At 44.0% G+C, this 18,595-nt stretch overlaps 1 protein-coding gene across 2 annotated transcripts; it reads left to right on the top strand.

Moving 5' to 3' along the window:
* Positions 1-13,365: 13,365 nt before the first annotated feature.
* LOC136534806 (BTB/POZ and MATH domain-containing protein 1-like) lies at positions 13,366-15,183 on the top strand. 2 transcript variants are annotated; one of them, XM_066527167.1, is made up of 2 exons: positions 13,366-13,648; positions 13,789-15,183. In XM_066527167.1, the coding sequence occupies exon 2, from the start codon at positions 13,802-13,804 to the stop codon at positions 14,777-14,779; it is 978 nt and encodes a 325-aa protein (XP_066383264.1). In that variant the 5' UTR covers positions 13,366-13,648; positions 13,789-13,801; the 3' UTR covers positions 14,780-15,183. The 2 variants fall into 2 exon arrangements, with proteins under 2 accessions (XP_066383264.1, XP_066383263.1); XM_066527166.1 differs by having other exon boundaries at positions 13,783-15,183.
* Positions 15,184-18,595: the final 3,412 nt, after the last annotated feature.

Here is an 18,595-nt window from a genome sequence, read left to right as displayed (position 1 = left end):
ACTCTCGAACATATGTGAATGAAGTTCGCTCCATAGGATCATAGGGCTGTTGTGGAGCTACCTAGTGCTAGTTTTAACAAGTGTGCACCACACCTAACTCACTAGACTCACCTAGGTCAAGCTACCCGTCCATACCTCCTTAATAGTACGGCCAAAGGAAAAACAAAGTCCTAAACTACTCTAAGTGTCACTCCAACTCCAATCGACACTTAGAACTAGTCATCCTTAACCTTGTCATCCATCCTTTAAAAACCAAAATGATTTCCATCGTAGGGGCATGACCACCTTGATTGCCCAATCGATCTCCATTACCATGACCTAACTTAATTGCCTCTGCAAAACACACGTTAGTCATAGTAATCTTGTATTGTCATTAATCATCAAAACCCAACAAGGGACCTAGATGCTTTCAATCTCCCCCTTTTTGGTGATTGATGACAATACCACCTCGAGTATGTGAAAGAGTGAGGTTTTTGTTGCGCTTGGTTCATATAAGCTTTTGTCAATAGGAACCAAATGGTTAAGCAAACTTATATGACCCAAGCAAACACGATGTACTCAAAAGATATGAAATAAGCATGAGTACAAGTAATAAAGCTCATTTGCATCGGAGTATAAACGCGGAAGTAAAGCAAATGAGCATTGCACAAGTGATATGACATAAAGGAATTCAAAGTAGAGAGCACATATGTCATAGATCACAATCACGTAGATATCACTATCACATAGATATAATAGTAAACATGGATGCATAATGTATCACACACATAGAAACTCCAAATGTAATAGATAATAAGCTAATAATATATAACTAGCTCCCCCTAAATGCCGCTCCCCCTGAGTCTACATACTCGAACCCTCTCCCCCTTTGGCATCAAACACCAAAACCTAAGGGTCGGTTAGTGGGGCTGCAGCGGATGAGCCGGGCGCTGAGGTACGAGGAGCAAGATGAAACTGGGCGCCATCATCATCGGACCCTGAGCTCTGGACTGACTGACCCTCTGTGGCTAGAAGTGTCACTGAAGCAGTCTGGGTCTGAGCTAGGATAGGTGCGGCCTAGGATGCTCCTGGTACATTTGTCATAGGATCTGAAGAGGCGACAGACGAAGGGAGCCTCTGAGTAGTCACGGTGATAGGGGCTGCTGTAGAAGGACCGGTGGTATGCATATGTGGTGGTGTAAGCATGCCTATCAACTCATTGAAGGATGCTCCAAGACTCTTGGAGACTAACGTGTCAGGTACAAATAGCGAGGATGACTGATCCGGTGAGAAGCCCATATGATATGGTGTGAACTGCGGGGCAACCACTAGAGAGGACAACCACTGGGACACCTACACTGTGGGAGAAGCAAACGGAGCTAGAGGCGGTCCCTGACTCTGAAGCCCACTAAGTTGTACTACTGGAGTCATCGTAATGGTGGCAGGCTGAGCAATCTGGGGCGAGAGCTATGGCTGTGGGGCCCAAGTGCTGTTACTACATGCTGCATAAATCCCATAAGCTGCTGCTGCATGAGTAACTGCTACTGATGCATCTGCTGCTGCTACTGCTGGAGGATCTGCTGCTGTCGCTGGAACTCATCCTGATGTGCCTGAAACTATGCAAAGTTTGCAGCTATCTCCTGAGCCTGTCGTGCCTGATCCTGCTACATCCGCTCAAGAACAGCAATCAAAGCGAGGTCCGTCTATGGTGCAGGTGGAGCTGAGCTAGAAATGCTGGCCTCTGCATCATGTCTACATGGAGGCATCTGAGGGATAGGCCAGTAGTCGTCATCCGAACTATCACTAGACTCGGTCACCTCCTGCTGAGCCTCAAGCTGCTCCTCCTCAGTAGCGGTTATGCCTCTGATAATCTTGTCCTACTGAGCTGCTGACTCTGGTATATCTGGACGATGGTGAGGCTGAGTGGGTGCCTGTGGTGTGCTATGCCTGATCCTCTGTGCCATGTTATAAGCTGGAAACTCAGTGGTGGCACCTTTGTACTTTGCAACCATCTCAGGGGTCCTAACCTGCACAGCCTTTAGATAAAGAGTCCTAAAGCCACACGAGATCTACTGACCAGACGCTCTGGTGGTAGCGACCGAACGCTACCACCCAGCGTCCGGTCGATTCCAGAGAGTTCCAATTCCTCTAGAATCACGACCGGATGTGTCCGGTGGTCCATGACCGGACGCAGGCAGAGTCCGGTCAGTTGCCTTGAACTCCATGTAGATCGACCGGACGCTGGAACCCTTCCTGACCCAGTGCTCAAACGCAGAGTCCGGTCACTCCTTCAGCCTCTGTTCACCTCCTGTGAACTGACCGGACGCTGGACAGCAGAGTCCGGTGCAACGTCCGGTCACTCTTTTCCAGCAAATCTTCAATGTTCCTCCACGCTGCCTATTCCCAATTAAGTCCCAACATAAATAAGATCCAAATAAACACCAATTGGGACTGATGTGAGTGACCTCTCTCAAACCCTCAAGTTTTTCAAAATATTTTGCCTTAGGCTATAATTCATTTTAAGAAAAATAGGCAATAAGAGGGCAAATGGAACAAAACGACAAAACAACATCCATGCATATGCAATACTTTGTAAGTAAATCTAGTTGCTTGTCAAATTTGATCCAAGGTTAAGCTTCTTCACACGCTTTTTGGCGGTTATCTTAACCATGTTAGACAAGCCCTATATGCATTACCAAAAATCAAACATGGTGCATATTACAATGAATGCAAGGGACAACACAAGCTCAATTTTTAGTAAAGTTGCTAAAGTCAAGCACATTAAGCTCATTCCGCAATCTACAAAATGTAGCCTCATCTAGCGGTTTAGTGAAGATATCCGCTAATTGATCTTCGGTTCATACACCTTCTAGTGATATATCATTTTTAGCAACATGATCTCTTAGAAAGTGATGGTGGATATCTATATGCTTGGTGCGAGAGTGTTGAACCGGATTATTTGCAAGTTTTACCGCACTTTCATTATCGCACAAAAGAGGTACCTTTTCTAGAACTACACCATAGTCTAGCAAAGTTTGTTTCATGTATAAAATTTGTGCACAACAAGCACCCACGGCAATGTATTCCGCTTCGGTAGTGGACAAAGCCACACTATTTTGTTTCTTGGAGGACCAAGACACAAGTGATCTACCAAGCAAATGACACCCTCTGGATATGCTCTTTCTATCAACTTTGCAACCGGCATAATCCGAATCAGAATAGCCAACTAATTCAAACATAGCTCCTTTGGGATACCAAAGGCCAATGCTTGGTGTGTGCTTAAGATACCTAAGGATTCTTTTTATGGCAATTAAATGTGTTTCCTTAGGATTAGCTTAAAATCTAGCACACATACACAAACTAAATATGATGTCGGGCCTCGATGCGGTTAAATATAATAAGCTACCAATCATAGAACGGTAGAGAGTTTGATCAACCGAGTTATCTTTCTCATCTAGGTCGAGATGTCCATTGGTAGGCATTGGTGTCTTGATTGGCTTACATTCATCCATCTTGAATCTCTTGAGAAGATCTTTTGTGTATTTCTCTTGAGAGATGAAGATGCCTTCTTTCATTTGCTTGACTTGAAAACCAAGAAAGAATGTAAGCTCACCAATCATGGATATCTCGAACTCCTTCGACATCAATTCACCAAATTCTTTGCATGAGTCTTCATTTGATGATCCAAAGATGATATCATCAACATATACTTGATAAATGAAGATATACCCATCAAGCTTCTTGGTGAATAGTGTGGTGTTGACCTTCCCAATGGTGAAGCCCTTCTCAATGAGGAAGTCTCAAAGGCGCTCATACCAAGCTCTTGGGGCTTATTTAAGCCCATATAGTGCCTTGGACAACCTATAAACATGATTAGGATATCTAGGGTCTTCAAACCCAGGAGGTTGATGAACATAGACTAGTTCATTAATAAAGCCATTTAAAAATCAAGAAGGATATGCATTTGATATAGTTTCATTTCATGATGTGATGCATATGCAAGAAGGATACGGATGGCTTCTAATCTTGCAACCGGTGCAAAGGTCTCTCCAAAATCCAAACCTTCAACTTGAGAGAACCCCTTTGCATTTAGTCTTGCCTTGTTCCTCACAACAACACCTTGATCATCTTATTTGTTGCGGAACACCCACTTTGTTCCAATGACTCTTGCACCTTTTGGTCGCTCTTCAAGAGTCTAAACTTTATTACGAGTGAAGTTATTCAACTCTTCATGCATGGCATTGATCGAATCCGGATCTTTAAGAGCTTCTTCTACCTTGGTAGGCTCATAGCAAGAGACAAAAGAGTGATGAGCAATAAATGAAGCAAGTTTTTGAGATCGAGTCATTACACCCTTTGATGGACTCCCTATGATGAGATCTTGTGGATGATCTTGTAGGAGAGGTGTATTTCTTCTATTGACCACTTGAGGAGGAGGTTGTGAAGCATCAACATCTTGTCCTTGTACCACCATTTGCTCATGGGAGATATGAGTATCTTCATTTTCTACTCTCCCATCTTTTTCACCATCTTGTGGCACACTTGATGAAGAAGGTTGATCAATGACTTGTACATCATCTTCATCATCTTTAGGCTTGATGTCTCCAACCGGAATGTTGTTCATAGCCTCCCTCGATGGTTCATCACCTACATCATCAAGATTCTCATGTGCTCCTTGGGAGCCATTAGATTGATCAAATTCCACATCATATATTTCTTCAACCAAGCCAGTGATATGATTAAATACTCTATATGCTTTGGACTTTGATGAGTAACCAACAAGAAATCCAATATCACAACGTCTTTGGAACTTCCTTAGGTATTGCTGCTTCTTGTAGATGTAGCATTTGCAACCAAACACCCTAAAGAAGGAGACGTCCGGCTTCTTCCCATTGAGCAACTCATAAGGTGTCTTGCCAAGGAACTTTTGAAGGAATAGGCGGTTTAATGCATAGCATGCGGTGTTGATTGCTTCCGCCCATAGAGCTTCGGGGGTGTTGTACTCATCTAGCATTGTCCTTGCAAGAGTGATCAAAGTCCGGTTCTTCCTCTCAACTATACCATTTTGTTGAGGAGTATAAGTTGCAGAGACTTCATGTTTGATCCCAACTTCATCACAATAAGCTTCAATATTTGTGTTGTCAAATTCTTTTCTATTATCACTTCTTATCTTTTTGAGCTTCACTTCAAATTCATTTTGAGCTCTCTTAGCAAACTTCTTGAAGCAAGATGCAACTTCGGATTTGTCATGAAGAAAGAATACCCATGTGTACCTTGAATAGTCATCAACAATCACAAGACAATAGAGATTCTCTCCCAAACTCTTGTAGCACTCTTGTGGTTGACATGAAAGCTTTGGTTGGATGAGTATTTGCAACTTGCTTACCGGCTTGACATGCACTACAAAGCTTATCCTTTTCAAACTTCACATCCTTTAACCCTCTCACCAAATCTTTCTTCATAAGCTTCTTGAGTGAGCTCATCCCAACATGAGCAAGTCTTCTATGCTATAGCCACCTAAGTATTGTTTTGGTGAATAGGCAAGTCTTCAAATTTGCATCTTCGGAGGTGAAGTCCACTAGATATAAGTTGTTGTATCTAAATCCATTGAATATCACTTGATTATCATCAACCTTGGATACAACAACCTCCTTTTCGGTGAACAAGCATTGGAAGCAAAGATCACATAATTATCCAACGGATAGCAAGTTGAAGCTCAATGAGGATATGCATTTGATATAGTTTCATTTCATGATGTGATGCATATGCAAGAAGGATACGGATGGCTTCTAATCTTGCAACCGGTGCAAAGGTCTCTCCAAAATCCAAACCTTCAACTTGAGAGAACCCCTTTGCATTTAGTCTTGCCTTGTTCCTCACAACAACACCTTGATCATCTTATTTGTTGCGGAACACCCACTTTGTTCCAATGACTCTTGCACCTTTTGGTCGCTCTTCAAGAGTCTAAACTTTATTGCAAGTGAAGTTATTCAACTCTTCATGCATGGCATTGATCGAATCTAGATCTTTAAGAGCTTCTTCTACCTTGGTAGGCTCATAGCAAGAGACAAAAGAGTGATGAGCAATAAATGAAGCAAGTTTTTGAGATCGAGTCATTACACCCTTTGATGGACTCCCTATGATGAGATCTTGTGGATAATCTTGTAGGAGAGGTGTATTTCTTCTATTGACCACTTGAGGAGGAGGTTGTGAAGCATCAACATCTTGTCCTTGTATCACCATTTGCTCATGGGAGATATGAGTATCTTCATTTTCTACTCTCCCATCTTTTTCACCATCTTATGGCACACTTGATGAAGAAGGTTGATCAATGACTTGTACATCATCTTCATCATCTTTAGGCTTGATGTCTCCAACCAGAATGTTGTTCATAGCCTCCCTCGATGGTTCATCACCTACATCATCAAGATTCTCATGTGCTCCTTGGGAGCCATTAGATTGATCAAATTCCACATCATATGTTTCTTCAACCAAGCCGGTGATATGATTAAATACTCTATATGCTTTGGACTTTGATGAGTAACCAACAAGAAATCCAATATCACAACGTCTTTGGAACTTCCTTAGGTATTGCTGCTTCTTGTAGATGTAGCATTTGCAACCAAACACCCTAAAGAAGGAGACGTCCGGCTTCTTCCCATTGAGCAACTCATAAGGTGTCTTGCTAAGGAACTTTTGAAGGAATAGGTGGTTTAATGCATAGCATGCGGTGTTGATTGCTTCCGCCCATAGAGCTTCGGGGGTGTTGTACTCATCTAGCATTGTCCTTGCAAGAGTGATCAAAGTCTGGTTCTTCCTCTCAACTATATCATTTTGTTGAGGAGTATAAGTTGTAGAGACTTCATGTTTGATCCCAACTTCATCACAATAAGCTTCAATATTTGTGTTGTCAAATTCTTTTCTATTATCACTTCTTATCTTTTTGAGCTTCACTTCAAATTCATTTTGAGCTCTCTTAGCAAACTTCTTGAAGCAAGATGCAACTTCAGATTTGTCATGAAGAAAGAATACCCATGTGTACCTTGAATAGTCATCAACAATCATAAGACAATAGAGATTCTCTCCCAAACTCTTGTAGCACTCTTGTGGTTGACATGAAAGCTTTGGTTGGATGAGTATTTGCAACTTGCTTGCCGGCTTGACATGCACTACAAAGCTTGTCCTTTTCAAACTTCACATCCTTTAACCCTCTCACCAAATCTTTCTTCATAAGCTTCTTGAGTGAGCTCATCCCAACATGAGCAAGTCTTCTATGCTATAGCCACCTAAGTATTGTTTTGGTGAATAGGCAAGTCTTCAAATTTGCATCTTCGGAGGTGAAGTCCACTAGATATAAGTTGTTGTATCTAAATCCATTGAATATCACTTGATTATCATCAACCTTGGATACAACAACCTCCTTTTCGGTGAACAAGCATTGGAAGCAAAGATCACATAATTATCCAACGGATAGCAAGTTGAAGCTCAATGAGGCAATATATAGCACATTGGAGATTGAATGATCATTTGATATTGCCACTTTGCCCAATCATTTAACTTTGCCCTTTGAATTATCTCCAAATGTTATTTTCTCTTGTCCATCTACCTCTTCATCTAGTGAGGTGAACATACGAGGATCACTGATCATATGTTGAGTGCAACCACTATAAATAACCCAATGACTTCTACCGGTCTTATAGTTCACCTACACACAAGAGATTTAAGCTTTAGGAATCCAAACTTGTTGAGGGCCCTTCACCTTCTCAACAAGTGACTTAGCCACCCAAATCTTCTTAGGCCTATTCTTGTTAGGGGGTCCTAAGAACATGACTTTCATCTTTCCACTAGAGTCCTTTCTAAGCATGCAGTGAGCATTGAAGGCAAAGGGTCTAGCATGCTTGGGCAAGGGTTGTAGCGGTGGCGTTTGGCACTCATGAGCAAAGTGGCCTTCTTGTCCACACTCAAAATATCTTTTTGGCTTTGGCTTTGGCTTTGATTGTTGTTGTTGAACTTGAGCCTTCTTCTTCTCTACACTTGCCACATATCCAATGCCACTTCTATCCATCTTCATGACGGTGTTCATGAGTAGCTCACTTTGGAGGTGCTTGCCTCTAGCAAACTTGCTCAACCCAATCTTGAGATGCTCTTTCTCCAACTTGAGCTTCTTATTTTCTTCCTTTAGAGCATCATCTTTCTTCTCTTCTTTGAGCTTCTTGTTTTCTTCTTTGAGCTTCTCATTCTCAAGGATCAACTCTTTGTCATGATCAAGAGTTTCTAGCACAATGGTGTTGTGGCTTTTTATTTCTTCAAGATCTTTCATGAGCTTTTCATTTGTGTTCTTGAGCTTAACATATTCATCATAGTCATTGCACTCAACCACTTGCTTGCCTTTGCCACTAGATCATTGCTCAATGCTCTCATCAATCAAATCATCACATGATGTAGCTATATCAATCTTAACAACATGGTTAGTAGCATCATGTGGCTCATTTGGTAAAAATTCTTGAGCAATAACAAGAGTATCATGATTGATCTTAAGAGTTGTATACTCATCTTTTAGCTTGTTGTGGCTAGTGATGAGCTCATTGTGCACCCACTCAAGTGTATCATGTTTATCTTTAAGCTCTTTCTTAGAAGATTTGAGCTCCTTGAGTTTGGATGATATAGCATCATTAGTTTCTCTAAGTTCATCATTAGCCTTTTCTAATGTATCGCACTTTGCTAAGAGTGAATCATTTTTAGCATCAAGCTTTTCATTTTTAGCTCTACTCGTTTTAATGATCTTAATGTATTTTCTTAGTATTTTGACAAGATCATCATATGAAGGTGAATCATCATCATCGTTATCGCTATCATCATCACTACTATCATCATTATTAGTTACCTTGCGTTCACCCTTGGCCATAAGGCATAGGTGTATAGAGGATGATGGCGATGGTGGTGGTGAAGATGGAAGATCAATAGCAATGGCGGCCACATTCTCATTGTCACTATAATCATCAGATGATTCACTAGATGAATCAATGTCCATGAGCCAATCACCGACGATGTAGGCCTTTCCACTCTTCTTCTTCTTGTGGAAGTCCCTTTTTTTGCCATCTCTCTTCTTGTATGGCTTTTCTTTTTCTTTTTATCTTCATCTTCATTACTTGAGTCATCTTTCTTGCTCTTGTTCTTGTTCTTGAACTTGTCTTTCTTGGGCTTGGGGCATTAATGTGCTAGATGACCAAGTTCACCACAATTGAAGCAATCCATTTCAGAGATTGGCTTTCTTCTAGAGCTTGTGAAGAACTTCTTCTTCTTGCCATCGAACTTGATGCCACTCTTGTTTAGCTTCTTTAGCATCTTGGCGGCTTTCTTCACCATGAGAGCAAGATTTTTATCTTCATCTTCTTCATCACTTGAGCTCTCATACTCAAGTCTTGCTTTGCCCTTGTCTTGGCTAGCTTTGAATGCTAAGTCTTTCTCTTTCTTCTTGGTAGAGGATGAGCCATCTTGTGGCATGATATGCATGTACATCTCATGAGCATTGATCTTTTCCAAGATTTGTGTCGGTATAGCGGTGGAAAGATTACCTTGGTGTAACACTATCACAATATGCCCATATTTGTCAATGGGGAGGACACTCAAGATCTTTCTCACAACATCGGATGGTGACATTTGAGTAAGTCCAAGCCCATTGACTTCCTCTATAAGAACATTCAAATGTGAATACATCTCATTAGCACATTCTTTGGGAAGCATCTCAAATGAATTTTGCTTTTTAATCACAAGATGATAGCATTCCTCACGCTCACTCTTGGTTCCCTCATGGAGCGCACAAACGTCCGACCATAGTGCATGGGCGTCTTTGTGGTTTCTTACGCGGTTGAACACATCATTGCAAAGACCTCTAAAGATGGTGTTTCGAGCCTTTGCATTCTATTTTTTATAATTAACCTTATCGCCTTGTAAGTTAGTAGCATCCTGAGGTTTTGGGAAGCCTTGTGAGGCGGCTCTAAGAATACCAACGTCTAGAGCTTCTAAGTACGTCTCCATGCGGATTTTCCAATATGGAAAGTCATCTCCCTCAAAGATAGGAGGAGGTCCATCCCCATGAGAAATCTTGCTCTAAGCGGTTAAGCTTAAACAAGTGAGAACCTGGCCCAAGAGGGGGAGTGAATTGGGCTAATTCTAAATTTTCTTGCAATAATTAAATCCTACGGTTAGCCCAATTAACCCCTTGTGCCTAGAAAAGTGTTTCTATTAATCTAACACACAATGGATTTGCAACCTATGTTCCAAACTTATTCTAGCATGTCAATTCTATGAATGTAAAGACAAGTATTGAATTGCTCAAAGTAAATGCTCAAAGTAAATAGAGAGAAAGGAACGCGGCGATGTTTTGCCGAGGTATCGGAGAGTCGCCACTCCCCACTAGTACTCATTGGAGCACCCGCGCAAGGGTGTAGCTCCCCCTTGATCTGCGCAAGGATCAAGTGCTCTCTATGGGTTGATTCTTCGACACTTCGTCGCGGCGAATCACCCAAAACTGCTCACAACTTGAGTTGGGTCACCCACAAGCTCCGTCGGGTGATCACCAAGCTCCCAATCACCACCAAGCCGTCTAGGTGATGACGATCACCAAGAGTAACAAGCACGAACTCTCACTTGACCACTCGAAGCCTAATGAGAACGGTGGATGCACACTTTGCTACTCTTGATTCACTAATGAAGCTACTCTCTTGGATTCACGAATCTCAATCACCTCACTAGGACCTTGCTTTTCTTGACACTCACAAACGTGTTTCTCAGCTGTTGGAATGAGCAAAAGTGACTCCACATACGAGTGGAGCTTCTATTTATAAGGCAGCCTGAAAAATGAACCGTTATGAGCTTCTACAGGGTGACCGGACGCTCCGGTCAGTTCAATCCGCACACTAGTGTTTAAGTGTTGACCGAACGCTGGCAGGGTCCGATCACCACAGACCGGACACGTCCGATCGCATTAAACCCTCACTAGATGCTTACTGTACTCGACTGGACGCTGGATCCTCAGGGTCCGGTCTGTATTGACCGGACGTGTCCGGTCGTAGATTTCCTTCTCTGGAACCTTACTGGAGTGGACCGGACGCTGCCGCTCAGCTTTCGATCACTTGACCACTCCAGCGTTCGGTCGCACCGAACGCAATCACCTTGATCAAATATACTGACCGGACCCTACGGCCAGCGTCCGATCACACCGGAGCAGGCATCCGGTCAGCATTTGACCCTCCATTCACTTCCAACTCTCGAACATATGTGAATGAAGTTTGCTCCATAGGATCATAGGGCTGTTGTGGAGCTACCTAGTGCTGGTTTTAATAAGTGTGCACCACACCTAACTCACTAGACTCATCTAGGTCAAGCTACCCATCCATACCCCCCTTAATAGTACGACCAAAGAAAAAATAAAGTCATAAACTACTCTAAGTGTCACTCCAACTCCAATCGACACTTAGAACTAGTCATCCTTAACCTTGTCGTCCATCCTTTGAAAACCGAAACGATTTCCATCGTAGGGGCATGACCACCTCGATTGCCCAATCGATCTCCATTACCATGACCTAACTTAATTGCCTCTGCAAAACACACGTTAGTCATAGTAATCTTGTATTGTCATTAATCACCGAAACCCAACAAGGGGCCTAGATGCTTTCAACTTGTTCTTTCTGCAAATTCTTGGTACTAATGGTGCTGTTTTAAGCTCTATATCTTCTCCCTACCTTGACTATTACAAATCAGAGATCGAGAAAATTGGGAAAGAAGTACGTTGTAGTTTCTGTACAACTAGATTGTTAGCTCTTGCATTTATGCTTTAGCGTATACTTTACATTGTTTATTTTGATAGGGCTGAATGCTGATATTGTGTTTCCAAAATTCATTAGTGTTTATATATGGCGGTATAAACAGAACGTGAAGCCCTGCAAGTGATGATAATTTCTCTAGAAACTTCTAACTGAAGTCACCTAGGTAAGAACAACCAAGGTAAGAACAACCTTCAAGCTCGAATCTAAATTAAGTAGGGGGTGTTATAGCAACAAAGTTAGAACTATAATTTTTACCCATACAAATTTGCAATACAAACTAATGTTTATTCATAAAAAAAGATATATCCTTTTGCCTATCAAGGAAAGTAGTATTATCTTTGGCGATAAATTTTATTGATAAATTGTGTGTTAAAATTATTTTAGCATTTTTCAGAAAGCAGTTAGCTTTGGAGAAAAAGATCAAATAGTTTTTGTAAATGGTCCTATGTATCCTTTTCCTGTAGATGAAGCATATGTGTTGCTATTACTTTCTCAGTGTTCAGTGTTCATTCTTCTTTAGATTTACCTTGGTTTACTCGTGAAATTTGGTGCCTTCTGAAAGTTTTTTTTTTTGAATTCAAAGAGGTTGGTTGAGTTTTGGTTTTCAAAATAATTTCATTTTACTCTAGAATGCAACATGATATTACTATTTCTTTGAACTTCACTAAACTTCTGGTATGGGGGCCATTGAAAAAACAGGGGACATATAAGAGTAGCTGAAGGATTATGAACAAAAGCAATTCTGCTACTTGTTTATTTAGACATCAGCCTAGAAAACTTAAAATTTTATTCTCTTCTTGATCTCTATCTTCAGTTCTTCACTGATGGATCTGTTGAGGTAAGTCACCTCAAATTTGATAGGTTTAGTCAAGAGCTTGCAAATATTCTTCTCATGTTTCCTATCTTGGAGCTTGGTTAAATTTCTTTATCTGATTAAAGCATACATTTACTTATATAATTTTGGCGACCAATAGGTGTTGGCTGCAACGCAACTGCCTCGGGAGGCTACTGGATGGTTATAGGGCATAGCAGATGCTGTTAGAAAATTTATATGGGTACTTGAGGTAATAATTATGTCTAGGGAATCTCTTAGTACCCTTATCAAATGTACCAAGCTCGAAGAGCACACTTCTTATTAATGGAAGCGTAAATTTCTCTTTATAGTTTTTATCACCAAATCAGTTGTGTAAGTATTGTTTCCCGTAGCGTTAGCACGGACAATATACTAAAAAGATTTGTTACCTTGCACTTATGTTCGACATAAGATTTGTTGGTTATATTCATATAAGATTTTAGTGCTAAACCTATAGGAGCTTGAGGTAGTTTTGTCATGATTCCGGAGCATTATGTAGTTTTATCATGACACCATCATAGCGTTAGCATGGGCAATATACTATTGTGAAAAAGTTAAACTATGAAAAAAGTTCATTGTTAAGTTGTTTCATGTGTATCCTCAAGATAAAATCGTGACGTTAGCACGGATATTATACTAGTGATTTTGGTTGGACAAGTTTCGGACCCAACAAAGCAGGCCTGACTACCCGAGCAAATGGGCCGGACCGGTGGAGCTCCACCAGACCAGACCTTTCTCCTCCCCAATCCGTGTAGCGAGTTGCAAGCCCTAGGCGAGGAGCGGCCGGCGACGATCGGCGGCTGCCAGAGGCTTGTCGGGGCACGGCATAGGGCGAGCTCGCCGAAGAAGCGAGCCTACAGGTCGGTTGCGGTGGCCGGAGCAGCCGCTGAGCCTTACCCAGTACCCACCTCCGCAGCAGCAGCCACTGCTCGCAGGACATCGACTCGGTGCGGGCCGCGGCGTTCCCGTGCCACCTCGCGGATTTCCTGTGAGTACCCTCGTGTGCTTTTCTTCCAGCCTTTCCTTAGGATTAAGGTTTCTTAGCTTGTCAATCATTTTAGATGAATATTTGCTTGTGATTCGGTGCTGAATCGGGGTGTTGATTCGTGGAAATTATACTAGGAACAGTTAGAGTGCCAAGATGCTGGCCGCTGGTTATATCGAGTTCAAATTTGACTGCTCGGTAACGAAGGACCTACCCATTGGGCACGTAATCTACTCCGACGTCTTCTCCGCGGGAGGGCACCTCTGGCGTGTCCACTGCTACCCGCGCGGGGCAAAGGAGGAGCACAAGGGCGAGTATGTCTCTATCTTTCTCATGCTCGTCTCCAAATCTGAAAATGTCGAGGCCTTCTTCGATGTTTTCCTGCTAACCAAAGACGGCTCACCATCCCAGACCAAATCTGTGAGGCGTGTGCTCGTTTTCCGGCCCAACATCGCAAAGGGGGTGTATCGGTTCGTGGAGCGAAGCGATCTTGAGCCGTTCTCGACTAATGGCATGGTTAGATTTATTTGTGGGGTCTTAGTTGTTCCTGGAGACCCCACTCCCATGCCACAGTCTGACATAGGGGTGCATCTCGGAGGCTTACTGGATTCCGCTGTTGGGTCGGATGTGTCAGTCATTGTCGATGGTGAGACCTTTCCTGCTCATCGGGCTGTGCTTGCAGCGCGCTCGCCGGTCTTCAAAGCAGAGCTCTTTGGCTCAATGGCAGATGCCACAATGTCAACTGTCACGTTGCAAGACATTGAGCCTGAAGCATTTAAAGCTATGCTCCGGTTCATGTACACTGATTCCTTTCCTGCAGACGAAGAGCTTGGGGACTCCCCCACTGATGTGCTGCAGCATCTACTTGCTGCGGCTGACCGGTACGCCCTGGACCGGCTGAAGCTCATCTGTTCCCTGAAATTGATTGGACATATCTCAGTCGATACAGTTGGTTCTATTCTAGTTTTTGCCGAGACATACGACTGTCGAGAGTTGAAGAACAGATGCTTGGATTTCTTTGCTATGGAGAAAAATTTCAAGGAGGCAGTGTTTTCAGATGGTTTTGCAATCCTGCTTCAGAAATTTCCATCCCTTGCTGCTGACCTGAGGAGGAGGGTTACCGTGCAATCTTAAATCTCAATGTCTATATTTCAAGTGTGCAATCATAGATTTAGTGTAGTGATGGATCAAGTGCCCTTGCAGCAGCTTATGAAGTTTCTACCAAGTTAAATAAAGTGTGGGACACCTCATGTAAATTGATGGTAGTTAACAGGTTATGCTAAATTAGTACTCTAGACTTTTACTTAGGATTGCGGAGTTAAATGTTTCTAGAGAAATTATTATGGAGTAACATAGCCCCTTGTGCCCAGCGATATGTACAGTCCTGAAGTAGGGTGTGTGTGATGGCAGCTTTCAAGTTGTTTTCTGTTTTATGTGTTAAATGTATATCCAGACATATGTCAGTAGACAGCAGTACTCTTGGCTGCGTGAATGGTATCTAATATATTCAGTGATGTTCCACCATCATTTACTTTCAATCTTGTAGTACCTCCAGCATATTCATACTTGCAAGTGAAACTTCACTGCTTAATTCCTCTGACAAATGAAATTTCAAATTGGTAACACCAAGATGTTGGTACATAGGACCTCTTATCTGTGGCAATCTGTCTAATCTTTGTCCCCCCGTCGTTGGTCTTCCATGTTTTTTCTTCATTGGAGCCATTTTGTTGAATGTTGACCTGTTGGATTGCAATGTCGGGTCAGATGTATTGTTCATTGTGACCGGCGAGTCATTCCCTGCTCACTGTGTTGTGCTTGCTGTCTGCTCACCAGTCTTCAGAGCAGAGCTCTTCGGCTCAAATGGCAGAAACCACAGTGCCATCCATCATGCTTCAGCCTGCAGGACATCGACCCTGCCACTTTCAAAATTATGCTTAGGTTCATGTACACAGATGTCTTGCCTGGAGAGGATGAACTTAGGTGACTAACATAGAGATGATGCAACATCTCCTTGCCGCAGCTGACCGGTATGTATTGGAGAGGCTGAAGCAAAAATTTGTGCAGTCAATTTATCAGAAAATCTATCGGTGGATGTTGTACCTTCAGTTTTAGCTTGTGCTTACTGCTGAGACGTATAACATTCCACAGCTAAAGTGCAAGTGCGTTGGTTTCTTTGTCATGGAGAAAAATTAGGCGGTTGGGTTCACTAAAGGTTTTGTGATGCTGCTGTACGAATTTTCAGTGCTTGCTGCTGAACGGAGGGGTACAGTTGGGATATAGCTTGTAAAAGTAAATATCAATGTATAGAGTTGAGGTGTGGCGACCATATATTTAGCATGGTGTCCTTTTTGAGCATATTAGTATTAGTCATCAGAATGTGAAGTATTGGTAAGGATCAGAGCAGTCTGTTCTGGAATATCATATTTACCCATGTAGGCAAACATCAGGTGCTTATTTTTGTGATACCATGGTTTGGTACCATCTGGCATATTCGTACTCCAATGTTGAACTTTACTGATTAATACATTTGATAACTTCTTATCCAGGGGCAGGGTAATCTCTATGTTCTTTGTACTTTGCTCTTTGATCTGTCCTCCTTGGTGTTAGTGTGGCTTAAGTCTAGGACTTTGTGATATGATATCCATGCACCTTCTTGCTGGAAATGAAGTTCAGGATAGCAGTATAATCTGAGGTGTTCTTGCGGCTGATGCAGAGTTTCTCCCCAGTAGGTAGTAGCTGTTGAAGCAGTATAGGAGAGGGCCTAGAGAATTTGTAGTGTAATATAGTGGTACGAACTTTCTTGATACACTGTTCTACCGTGAAGACAATTTTTAGCTTTTATTAGAACCGCAAGGCTATATAGGTATAGATCTTTGTCTATTTCAACCATCTTGGAATTTGGAGCATCAGTATCTTTTGAAATTCCATTATGCAAGGTTGTCATATTTGTGTGCTGAAACTAATTCCTAGGTCCTGTCTTTGATGATCCTTGTATGATACACATTACCAATTACATATCCTTCGGTCTGAAAATGACCTGTGTCCAACTGAATTTTGGTCCTAGGGCACTTGACATTGACAGTTTTCGCCTAAACAGTCGTTTAGTGCATTTATTTATTTAAGCACCGATTAAATGTTGCACGGTGGTGCGCTATTTCTATTTAATCGCCTGCTTATCCAATTTAAACAACCATTTTAGCCTTTTAAATGATCTTTATAGCATGAATAATAGCTGAACGGTTCTTGAAACAACTATTTAGCATCTACTGTACTAGTGTTCAAGAAAACACTGCTCGTTGCCATGTCATACAAAGCCACGCTCATGTGCCAAACCTTTGACATGTCAAAAAAGCTTATTATTAGTAGGATAAAACCGTGGCCTGGCTGGGTGTGCTAAGCGACGGTACCGGTGACAAAGACGATGAACGCGCAGGGAGATCTCGCGGCTACGAAGGCCCGTTGCTTTGGTATCTCGGAGGTCAACGAACGTCGCATTACCGGAGAGGCACGCCGGGCGGCGAACCAGCAGGGTGTCGTGGCCATGGATGGCTGGCGGCGCAGATCAGGATGCAAGAGCGTTGCCAGCGTCCACGTCGATGTAACGCAGTAGCGGCGTCGGCATCGCACTGGAGGAGACCGGGGGAGGCGAGGAACATCGCGCGGCCTCCGCCGCCGGGACATCGCGCACCCTCCGCTGTCGGGATGCCGCGCCGGCTCCGCTGCCGGGAAGGTGGCCTCGGGGCTTACGCGGGCGGCGGCGGGCAATGCGCAGGGCGGTCGCAGGCGGCGGAGGCGCGCTACGACGCTACAGGGGGCGCGAGGGGTGCGGGTCTGCGGGATTGCAGGATTGTGACGAGCGAGATTTCCTCCTTCCTTTTTTCAGAAGCGAGGGGCATAGGCGAGAGGGGTGGGGGTCGCGGGAGGCAAAAAGGTGAGGCGAAGTTTTTGTCGCACCAAAACGGTCTCCTCTTTAGTCTTTTTAGTTGCGGGAGATGGGAGATCGTCATCTCTACTATAATGGACCAATCAAAATTATACTAGGTCCCCCCGCCCCCGGAAAACGTCCCCCGCTGAGAGCTTCCAACCATTATGCACCCAGAAAAATACACACAAGAATTCATCTCCGTTAAAATCAAGGGCTAATAAAACACCTAAATCAAATTCGATGACCACGATTCGATGTGGGATGCTTGGCTTCTCACGTATCCACACCCCGCACGCCGCGCCCTCGCTCGTCCCCGCATCCCACACTCCCGAGTTCGATTCCTACACCCACTCGCATACTGCAGATAGCCACCGCAATGGCGACCGCGCTCTCCAAATCCACCATCAAATCCCACCCTAGGTCGCCCACCACAGCGCAGCCGCCACCGCCGCTGAACCTCGGCTCCAACGCCGTGTCGGCTGGCGGTGGGGCGGCACCTCCGCCGCCGTCGAAGAATGCGACGATGGCGGAGCTCAAGTCGCGCGTGCTCACCGTGCTCGCCAAGCTCTCGAACGCGACACGCACCACATCGCCGTCGAGGAGCTGGACCGCATCATCCGCGCGCCGCCATCGACCGACGCCATGCCCATGCTGCTCAACGCGCTGGCATCTGACTCCCCGGGGCTCGCCTCCCCGGCCAGGCGCGAGTTGCTACGCCTCCTCGCCACGCTCTGCGCGTTGCATCTGGACGCAGCCGCGCCTACCCGCAGGAACGGTGGTCGTGGCGGTGGTGATCCAAGGCCTGAGCCCTCGGCGGTGCCGTGGCCAGGCCTGTGCCCACGGCGGCCTACGCCCACAGCGGACCCTGGCAGCGGTGACACGGCCAGGCCCACGCGCACGGCGGACCATGGCGGCGGCTCAATTCCATCCACAGTCCACCCCTGCGCTCCAACGTGACACGGCTCCGCAGATCAAGCACAGTCACGCAGCTCGTCACTGGCACCAACAGGCAGGCATGTGCATCT

The sequence above is a fragment of the Miscanthus floridulus genome, unplaced genomic scaffold (genome assembly GCF_019320115.1).
Source record: "Miscanthus floridulus cultivar M001 unplaced genomic scaffold, ASM1932011v1 os_2311, whole genome shotgun sequence".
NCBI lineage: Eukaryota > Viridiplantae > Streptophyta > Magnoliopsida > Poales > Poaceae > Miscanthus > Miscanthus floridulus.
This window is presented reverse-complemented; position numbering and strand designations above follow the sequence as displayed.

Excerpts from the sequence above, each read along its gene's own strand:
- LOC136534806 (XM_066527167.1), top strand. The coding sequence starts at position 13,802 with ATGCTGGCCGCTGGTTATATCGAGTTCAAATTTGACTGCTCGGTAACG.